The following is a 10,791-nucleotide window of genomic DNA, read 5'->3' on the forward strand; positions in this document are numbered from 1 at the left end:
TGCCATGCTGGGACACTCTTCCCCTCCACCTCTGCACACAGCAATTGTCCCTGCGGCTCCAAAAAGGTCTTGGAGGAAGGATGTCAGAAAAGAAAAAGTTGCTGCAGGGCCCTTTATTTTGTTTAAGCACACAGACAGCACAGCTCCTCATTTACACAGCCACTTGGTCAGAAAAGAAAAGCAGAGAGTGAATTAGAAAGGGCATGAAAACATTATCAGAAGTAAAACACCACCACCACCACCAAAAACTACAGATGACCAGCTGGGCCTGTAACGAGTTACATTATAACTGCTCTGCAGAAGAAGATGGGCAGTTGATTGCTTTAGAATAACATCCCGTCATAAGTTTCCATAGGGCATCCTTGAGCTCCTTGTCCTCAGGCTGTAGATGAGGGGGTTCACTGCTGGAGGCACCACCGAATACAGAACTGACACCACCAGATCCAGCAATGGGGAGGACGTGGAAGGGGGCTTCAGGTAGGCAAAGATGGCAGTGCTGACAAACAGGGAGACAACAGCCAGGTGAGGGAGGCACGTGGAAAAGGCTTTGTGTCGTCCTTGCTCAGAGGGGATCCTCAGCACAGCCCTGAAGATCTGCACATAGGATAGCACAATGAAAACAAAACATCCAAATGCTAAACAGGCACTAACCACAAGAAGCCCAACTTCCCTGAGGTAGGCATTTGAGCAGGCGAGCTTGAGGATGTGGGGGATTTCACAGAAGAACTGGTGCAGGACATTGCCTTGGCAGAGAGGTAGGGAAAATGTATTGGCAGTGTGCAGCACAGAACTGAGAAAGCCACTGCCCCAGGCAGCTGCTGCCATGTGGACACAAGCTCTGCTGCTCAGGAGGGTCCCGTAGTGCAGGGGTTGGCAGATGGCAACATAGCGGTCATAGGCCATGATGGTGAGAAGAAAATACTCTGCTGATATCAAGAAGAGGAAAAAAAAAAGCTGGGCAGCACATCCTGTGTAGGAGATGGCCCTGGTGTCCCAGAGGGAATTGGCCATGGCTTTGGGGAGAGTGGTGGAGATGGAGCCCAGGTCGAGGAGGGAGAGGTTGAGGAGGAAGAAGTACATGGGAGTGTGGAGGTGGTGGTCGCAGGCTACAGCGGTGATGATGAGGCCATTGCCCAGGAGGGCAGCCAGGTAGATGCCCAGGAAGAGCCAGAAGTGCAAGAGCTGCAGCTTTCGTGTGTCTGCAGATGCCAGGAGGAGGAATTCAGTGATGGAGCTGCCGTTGGACATCTGCTGACTGTCTGCATTGGGACTGTTGGAAGAGGAGAAAACATTGACACATTAGGGCAGACTTCCTTGAGGCAGTCCTATGCTGGTTCCCAAAAAATCCCCTCAGAATTGCTTCTCTTTCTTTGGGGCAACTTCGTTCAGCTCTTGTTTGTGAGCTCAGGTTTGTGCTGCTGAGAGAAGGCACTTTCTGTGAAGGGGCAGAAGTCAACATCTTTCGCATTGTTCTCAGCCTGAACACTGCAGAGTCCTGAGGGACAAATGGGCTCCCTGTGCCCTAATGCACAGTCAGGAGAGCTGCTCTGCCCACGACTGACCTGCTGGTCACCACGCAGGTGCCTTGTGCTTATTACACCTCTCTCCGTTGGAGGATGACCTCACTAACAATGTACTTGAAGAAGAAAGTGGACTTTAGTGAGCTCCGAGGAGTCCAGTTTCAAAGTCCCTTTCTCCAAACTCTTCTCTCTTTCCCCAGGCAGCTGAGCAGAGAGTGATGCAGAGGGGTGGCCTGGCTCTCTGCTGCCTGGAGCTGTCCCTGCCAGGAGCTGTTTCTGTGTCTCCAGATCTCCTCCCTCTCAGTGCTCACAGAGCCCATCCCACCCGCTCTGTGCTCAGCTCTGCCCTGCACACCCCTCCTGGCAGCAGGGCACTGCCCAGGGCCACCTCCCTCTTAGCAGGTCCTAAGCACTAGGGCAGATCAGCACTGATGCTGCGAGCAAAGGTGATGCTGGTGCTGCCTGGAGGCAGAGGAGTGGGGGAAGGCACTTGAGGAGGCTTCTGGCAGATGTGCTGATCCCTCAGTGTAACAGTTGAGGAGTCTCAGTGACATATTCAAACCTGACATCTCCTTTCCCCTTTCCCTTAGAAGAAAGGTGAGATCACAGACCCTGGAAAGGTCTTCATCTTCAAGGCAGCCCCTGTCTTGACTTTCCTCTTGACATGCTGCTTCTGCCAATGTTGTGGGGTGATCTGGAGCTGTGAGCAGCCCTGACCCATGCAACACCCTCTCAACAGCAGAAGGACCCTGCCCTGCCAGGAGTCACTCCTTCCACCCACAGCTTCTCCCCACAGCGCTGTGGGGAGCTCCCCGGGCAGGCTGAGTGCTGACCCTGGCAGGCGGCAGAGTGCCTGCCCCAGCACACAGCCCCCTGGGGTGCAGGGACCCTGCTCGGAAGGACAGCCCTGGGCACCCCTGCCTGCACACCCAGCTTCACACCCCTGCAGCCGTCCCTGGAAGAAGGCAGCCATCATGCCCACTCCCTCTGATGGTGCAGCAGGGAAGCCCTGCTCTGGAGCACGTCCTCCTCCTGTGTAGAAGAGAGAGATCCCACAGGCTGTGGGCTGTGCCAGCTTTAGGAGATCCCTCCATGAACTGCAGCTGCATTGCCCTTCACGCAGAGACTTACCGTGTCAAGGGCTGTGAAGATTTCTCCTCTGTTGAGCTCTCAGCATCCTCCCATCCCACACTGCCTTTAAACCTCTCTCTTTCTTGCATGTCTCCCCTCAGTGCCTGCAGGCAGTGCCCTCAGCCCTGCTGCGCTTTGCAGAGGAGCTGCTCCTGGGCAGAGCTGTCTCTCGGCAGCACTGCCTTCTTGCCATGAGAGCTCCCTCCATCCCAGGAGCCCAGCCCGGCTCAGCAGCACAGGACCAGCTCAAGGTGGCTTTTCAATGGCCCCTCTGGTGAGTTTAGTGCTGACTCCATGAACCTCAGACAGTGAGAGGATGCTGAAGAAACCTCTCCAGAAGTCAAAGTCAGATGCAAACTGCAAAGTTTCAAGGAGCGTTAATGGGTCCCAGTGGGGACCATTACTGACAAAGCCTCCCTGGGGTGTGGTTACAGCAGAAAACTGGAGGCACAGATGACAGGTAGGCAAAGGCAATGTAAAGGTGGAAGAGATTCTGAGGAAACCTGGATGTGTTCCATTAAGCCAAAGGGCCAAGGCGTGAGCCCAGCCCCTGGGAAGGGAGATCCTGTCCCTCACACATTGCTCAGGGCTCTTCCTGGGGCAGTGTGACGTGGGGACGTGCAATGTCAAGTGCAGGACTACAGTCCAACACCTCCCAGGCTGTTGGGTGGGGAAGGGGAGGCAATGAGACCCTCGTGTTGTAAGGATAAGGTGCTTCCTCATAGGCATCAGTGGCAGAGACAACAGCCATAGCCAAGGGGAGAAAGAGCTCATCTCTGTTGGGGCCTTTTCAGACTCTCTTCAGCCCTTTATGATCTCCACCACAGGCTGTCCTACATAGGTGTGGACCCCGAGGGGAAGTTGCCTTTTATGGCAGAGAGCAGCAGGAACATGTGGAGCTCTTCCTGGGGAGGACAATGAGTGAGCTGAGAGCTGAAGGGTCATGGTCAACACTGTGGTGGGTGGATGTCTGCTATGGACCTCCTGATGAGGAAGAGGAAGTAGATGAGGCCTTCTTCAGACAACTGGAAGAAGCCTCCTGTTTGCAGGCCCTGGTCCTCATGGCAGACCTAAACTATCCCACTATTTGCTGAACGGGCAACACAGCGAGGTGAAAGCCATCCAGGAGGTTTTTGGAGTTCATTGACAATGTCTTCCTGACAAGGGTGAGTGAGGAGCCAGTGAGGGGAGGTGCCCTGTGGGACACCATACTTACAAGCAAGAAACAGCTGGTCAGGGATGTAAGAGTTGGGGATGAGTAGGGAGAGTTGAGGCTCCTGAAAAAGAGAACAAGGCCAAGAGCTGGACTGCAAGAGCAGGCTTTGGCCTGCTAAGGCATCTGCTTGACAGAATCCCTTGGGCTACAACACTGAGGAGAAGAGGGGTGCAGAGTGCTCTTTGATGGTCAAGGATGTCCTCTTCAAGCTCCAGAAGGGTTGTCCCCAACTTGCAGGAAGTCAAGCAAAGGTGACAGGAGGCTGGCATGGATGAGAAAGGAGCTCCTGACAAAAATCAAGCGTGAGGAGGAAGGGCAGAGAAGGGGGAAGCTGGCTGCCTTCCAGCCTCAAGGCTTCTGTGATTCTGTGCTGGAGAGCGCCATCTCAGTGTGTGTGTGTGTGTGCTTGTCTGTGCAGGGATGAACTGTGGGGATGAGGGGATCCCAGGGCCAGCTCCTGGATAGATGGAGGTTCTAAGAGCAGCTCCTGGGAGGAACCATACTGTATCTGTGTCTATATAGTGTTATGAACATTTCCCTCCCTAACTAGCATGCAAACCACTCTTTATAGCATGAAAGTGTATTAACTTTCTTCATATATATGTAGTTCACATTGTACACTGGTTAGTCATGCGTGAGGAAGATAACTAAAGGACACCAGATCATCACAAGGACCAGAAGGACAGCCCAGCCCTTGAAACAAAGCCTTGGCTTCTCCGTGTCTTTGAGCTTTCCATGAAGATAAAAGCTACCCCTGGAAAACCAAGATAATGCCAGCAGCCCAGCCCCTCGAACACATCTTTCAAACCCTCCCAATGTTGGCTGGCATCACAGAGAGGCAATTATAGCAAGACCGACTCCCGGGATGTCTGGATCAATAGACAAGCAACAAGACTGCTGATGGATGATGGTGCTGCAGAAGCAGTTGCTTTGTGAAGTTTTACTATGATTAGCAATGGGTAGTGTGTGTGTTAATTAGTGATTAGTCAAATCCTGTTGTACCTGAATGCGTGAAGAGTGTATGAACCCTCTGTATTAACCACATTCAGGGTGCCCCAATTGGTCTGGAACACCCCTAGGCCCTTGACTAAATATTTACGCTTGTAATTCTACACTTTCTGTCCGAGCCTCAGTGCTCAGTTGGCACAGGCCTCTTGTGAATTTCCCTAACAGTCTGGCGACCCAGGTGGGACACAGCCGACTCACCTGATCCAACGTCTCACTACCACCCAGACCCTGAGGATCTCCACTGCGGGCTTGTGAGTGAGTTCCCCTCAGGATACTTGGGCACAGGGACAGTGAAGCATGGATCTTGCTTGGCAGTAAGGAGGTGATGTTTTTATATAATGGGAGGCAGACAAAGTGTGGTGACGAGGTCACCAGTAGATGAATTGCTGCAACCCTGGAAATCCATTGATGGGATGGCCGGGTCATCAAAAGCCTGAGCCCTGTGTCAGGAAATTTGGCCAGAAGTGACCGCCTTTGATGATGCGTCCCAAACGTGGCCACGGCCTGGTTCTGTTGATGACATTAGACTGAGCTCTTTATCCCAGCAATTGAAGGATTGGTTCCCATCACAGATGGACTCTTGGGGTATCTGGGATAATTACTGGACTATTGGGATATCAGGTATTAAAAAAAACCCAAACAAAACCTAAAAAATTCCCTCCAGAGCAGAGAAAAGTAAAGATCTCTGAATGAATGGAAAAAGAAGAGCTCTTTCCATTCTGGAATTTGCAAATATCAGAGAGAAGATTCCTCTCTGGCTCAGAAATTGAATAAAACCTTCAGCCGAATGGGAAAATCCGGAATGTTCCCCATTCAGCTCCACCTGCCCATCCTACTGCTCTTTTTTCTGCTTTTCCTCTGGTTTCTGCTCCAGCTAGTGCGACTGCTTCTGCTTTGCTAACACCTCTCTGAGAAGAAATTTTAGGGCCAGCACGGGAACCTGGCCAGCTTTCTGTGGGAACAGGCCGCCTGCCATTTGCACCCACTGATTTGTTTTTGGGGAAACAACAAACGCCCAGACTGCAGGATGATCCAGAGAAGCTGCTGCAAACGACACACAGCATCTTCTGTGTTTATGACTCTACATGGGCCGATGTGCAGCAACTGTTTGAGACTGTTTTTTCTGCAGATGAAAAACTGAAAATCTGGGAGACAAACTGCAGATGGGCCAGGCAAGCACAGGGCAGAAGCCCATGGCCAGGCAATGACCCAGGACGGGACCCCAACTTACCAGTAAACATAGGTATGCTGCAAAGAGAGAGAGGGGGATTTAGAGTCATTAGAAAGAGTGTAGATTGGGTTAAAGTCCAAGAATGTCAGCAAGGAAATATCAAACACCTCTCTGAATGTTACGCCCAATTGGTTAAACAAACAAGACTGTTTGGAGGGGTTGACACCAAGAAGGTGGAAATAGATCTTTAATGGTATCTTTCTTTGTAGATCAGTCAGCCCCAGAGATTAAGAAATATTTTCTAAGCATGTGCCAGGATGGCAGAGCAAAGGATTGATGAAATAGTCAGCATTGCTACGTTTGTGTTGAATGGAAGAGATGAAAGACAGCTGAAGCAAAAAAAAAAAAAGAAAGAACAGGAACAGAAAGCTAGTTGGCGGCAGTATTAAACAACAATCCTGGACTAAAGGGACAGGGACATGGAGGTTTTCTGAGGTAAGGTCAGAGGAGGAAATTGGAGGAGCAATGGACCTCGAGGAACTGGAGACAGTTGTAATTATTGTGGACAGTAAGGCCATGGGAAACAGGAGTGCCAGTGTGACCAAAGGGCCTCCCAACAGCACCTCTCAATCCTCTGCTGCAGTCTTGCCCTGCTCTCTGCACCAGGGGCAGCTCGATTTCACCCAGGACTGACAGCTACCAGCGACCTACGGTGCAGGCACTACAGGAGCCTCTGAATAGGAAATATTTTCCCCTTCTTCTTATGAGAATCTGGTCTCAAACCTTCTGACTGATGAACATAATTCCTCCTGTTCTAACAGGTACAGGGGCAACTTTTTCGACCTGAAATCAGTATACCTGTTCATCCGGAGTCTCAATACCTTTTTGCATTTCCCTGGGGAAAGATCCAACTAACATGGACAAGGCTCCTTCAGGGCTTTCCTGCATCCTCCACTAGTTTTCTAAAGTTTTGTTAGAAGATTTGCAGGATGCTGTCTTTAAAGAAATGGATCCCTTTTTGATACAGTCTGTTAATGATTTATCAGTAGCTAAGGCATCTTATAGAGCTGACACCCACACCTCTACTGTTAGCCTTCTCTGAGAAGGGCCATGGGGCTTCTCCACATAAGATACAACTTTTGTAAGAGAAGTGTAAAACACCTGGGTTACATTCTCCAACAAGGGGAGTGTCGTTTATCTGAGCACCGTAGTCAAGCCATTCAAAATCTTCCCCAAGCAGTTACTAAAAACAAATGCGAGCCTTTTCAGGAGCTGTAGCATTCTGCGCCCCTGGAGAGCTACTTCTGGGGAAATGGCAAATCCACTGATACAGACTACTGCTCATAGTGCTGGAGAACTCATCCACTGAACAACAGACAAGGTAAAGGCATCTGAGCTTTTGAGGCACGCATTAGTGACTGCTCCTGCTGTGGGATTGCCAGACTACAGGAAGCCATTTACCTTGTTTGTACAGAAGCAATGTAACTATCCCAGCCAACACCAGTACAGTCTGGCAGCTGAAGGACCCTTTGCTTGTGTCCCTAGGACAGCTGCCACAGCACTCCTAGTTGAACAGAGTGAAAACGTGCTGCTTGGATCCCCTCTAGTGCTACAAGTACCACATGGACTTGAAATGCTGCTGTCACACCACTGTCACCACAGCGAATACATCGCTATGAGCTGATTCTCTTAATGGCGGAACACAGAAGAATGAAGTGATGTCATACACTGAACCCTCTTACTCTACTCCCTCCACCTGGGGAAGAAACTCCACATCGATTGTGTGGTAACAACCCGTGAAGCCCAAAAGACTCAAAAATATTTACAGAAGTGCCCTTTCCAGATCGGATCTTGACCTCTGTGTAGACGGGTCCCCATATTATCTAAACAGTGACCAGGTTACAGGTTATTCAGTAACTCCTGAAAATAAAGTGGTGGAGCCTTCGCCACTCAGTCCAAAGCTGAGTGAACAAGCAGCAGAATGGATTGCATTAACAAAGACTTGCCAGCTGTCCAAAGACAAGACTGTAAATACACTGATTCTCGATAGGCCTTTGGAGTGTGCCACGCCACTGGGCAGTTCTGGAAGGGGCGGGTTTATAACTTCGTGAGAGTAAGTACTGAACGTTAAAAACTAGACAGTTGCCACAAAACTAGCTGTCATTCATCAGCCAGCCAATACTGGTGAAAGGACAAAAGAAGAAATAGGAAAAGATCTAGCGGATGTTGCAGCTAAAGCCACAGCACGACAGCCGTACAAAACACCAGGCTTACAAGCAGTCCGCGGTCTGACCTGGTGTTATCTGCTCCTGAAAAGATCTGTTTGACTGTTCCTGCTGAAGAAATTGACTCTTGGAGAAGGTATGAAGCAACCAAAGACTCCCAGGGAAGAGACTCCAGAGAGAGGGACGGAAAACCTTCCTATTTTACCTGAGCAACACCGGATTCCCATAGCAAAAACGCATCACCATCCAGGGCATTTGGGGACAGTTGCACTTGCCCAGACAGTGCTGAAGAATTGGTTCGTGCCAGGAATTTATGCCACAGCCAAATAGGTAACTGCCTCTTGCACGCACTACCTTTAGCCTTAATGAATATTTAGCAAGACCTCAACAAACAACAAAGCTGTCTCCCTGTGAAACACTATCACAATCAGGCCTGGGCACAGCTACTACAGCCAGTACCTCTAGAAGGAACTTTGCTTCAATCGAAGGAATTATGTTTGGGTAAAACACATGAAAAAAAGGAACACTTATCTCCTTGGTGGGAGGGACCATTGCTGGTATTGCTCACCTTTCTCAGCAGTAAAGGTGGAAGAAAAACCGACTTGGATCCATCACTCCCACCTGAAAGCTGTGACCGGTCTAGAATTGGAAACAGGATACCTCCTGCCACCAAAGGAACATCCATCCCTGGAAAGACAAAACTACCCATAGCCAGGAACCTACACAGAGCTGGTGGATTGGCTGTGACCTCGCTAACCTTGTCTAAAAAATTCACAAGAGGAAAGTTGAAAGTACTGTGTTACTTATGAATTGCACAGGGACTGAACTATATCCTTACGAAAACTACAGTGTAATCAAGAGAGAATTCTCTTTGTTGCAATATGCTGGGTTTTTTTTCATACTAATAATACTTTCAAAACCCTTACACGAAACCTTTATAATGATACATCACATCATAGATTTGTTCTGGGCTGGAGTTTATTGAGCTCTGCAAACTCCCAAACAATGTGGATGTTTGCAGAGAAATTAACACGGTATTCTGTAGGAAGCCATAATCAAAGGAAAGATAACTGTAAAATGTTGGTTTCCTATGGGATCCTGATTGTTTGAGTCATCTAATCTGGGTCCAAGCCTTACTGGTTTACCTAAACAACCAGAGCCAGTACCACGCTAACCCTTTTGCAGGACATACTTACCATGATTATGATTTCTTTGAGGATTCTACTCCTCTATTTACACAGCTACCTGAGCGATATTGGATATGTGGAGAAAGGGCATGCAAGTATTGACCCCCGACCTGGGCTGGGCAGTGTACTCTCGGTGCATTAATACCATGCGCACAGGTTAGAACCAGTATCTCTTCTGCCTCTGGAGCTCATAACTACTGGTATATGGGAGAAAAAGCATCACAGCCCTCTGACAGAATGTGGCACTGAGCTCCACCTGTGTGTAAGAGCTTTTATCCCATGGTTAGGGGTTGCTGAACGAGAAAGCATGGTTGGAAATGTGTCAACAGAATTAGAAAAAGCCATTAAAGAAACGGCAGATAGTATGACAGCCCTACAGGAAGAAATCACATGGTGATCACAAAAGGTAAGAGAGACTCGATTAGCCTTAGGCTACCTATTAGCAGCAGAGGACGGAGTATGTGCGTTATTGAATGACAGCTGCTGGGTTTATGTAAATCCAGACCAGAAAATGAAACTGATATAAACAAGGTAAAGACACATTTCAAAGTAATACATGAATTAAGACAGGCATCTCCCCTCCATCTATTTGGGTGGTTAACCTCTTGGCTCCCACACTTGGGTATAAGATTGTGAACTAAAAGGACTTTGGATGTTGTATTCTCTCTTATTTTGCTTTGTATATTATATATGTGTCTTTGCAGTGTTGTATCAACTTATGCACTTCGACTTAGTACTAAAAAATGGATAATATAATGTGACAGGTCCCTACCTATTATAACAATCAGTCTTTATAGTATAAAGGATATTCACTTTGTTAATGTATATTAGTTCACATTATACACTGCAATGTAATGAGGCAGTGGAATTTTACTAGAGACTTTGGTATTGTCCATGATTAAGTAAAAGAAAGAAAGGCCAGCCCAGCCCTGGAAAGAAGGACTTTGCTTTGTGGAAGCTTAGAGCTGTCCCTGAAGGATAAAGGATACCCTGGGACAACCAAGGTAACGCCAGCATCCCACCCCTTCTCACACCTCTTTGAAACCCTCCCAGCGTTGTCTGGCATCACAGATCAGTCACTCGAGCAAGGCTGACTCCAGGGACAGCTGGATCAATAGACAAGCAGCAAGAAATGCTGCAGAATATTGTTCTTGCAAAGTTTTACTATGATTAGTGATCAGTAGTGTGGGTGTTAGTGATCAGTCAAATCATGTTGTACCTGAATGTTTGAAGGGTAAAGAACCCTGTGTAAAGCCACATTCTGGGTGCCCAACTTTGCTGGGACGCATGTGCATGATAAATATTTTGCCCGCTGTATTCTTTAGTTTGTGTC

General features: G+C 48.7%; 1 protein-coding gene across 1 annotated transcript; it reads right to left on the bottom strand.

The window, feature by feature from the left end:
- Positions 1-339: 339 nt before the first annotated feature.
- Positions 340-1,248, bottom strand: LOC127028310 (olfactory receptor 14J1-like). Its single transcript, XM_050914026.1, has one exon. It carries the CDS (start codon positions 1,246-1,248, stop codon positions 340-342), a length of 909 nt encoding a protein of 302 aa, XP_050769983.1.
- Between the last annotated feature and the right edge of the window lie 9,543 nt (positions 1,249-10,791).

Source organism: Gymnogyps californianus, unplaced genomic scaffold, assembly GCF_018139145.2.
Source record: "Gymnogyps californianus isolate 813 unplaced genomic scaffold, ASM1813914v2 HiC_scaffold_31, whole genome shotgun sequence".
Lineage (NCBI taxonomy): Eukaryota > Metazoa > Chordata > Aves > Accipitriformes > Cathartidae > Gymnogyps > Gymnogyps californianus.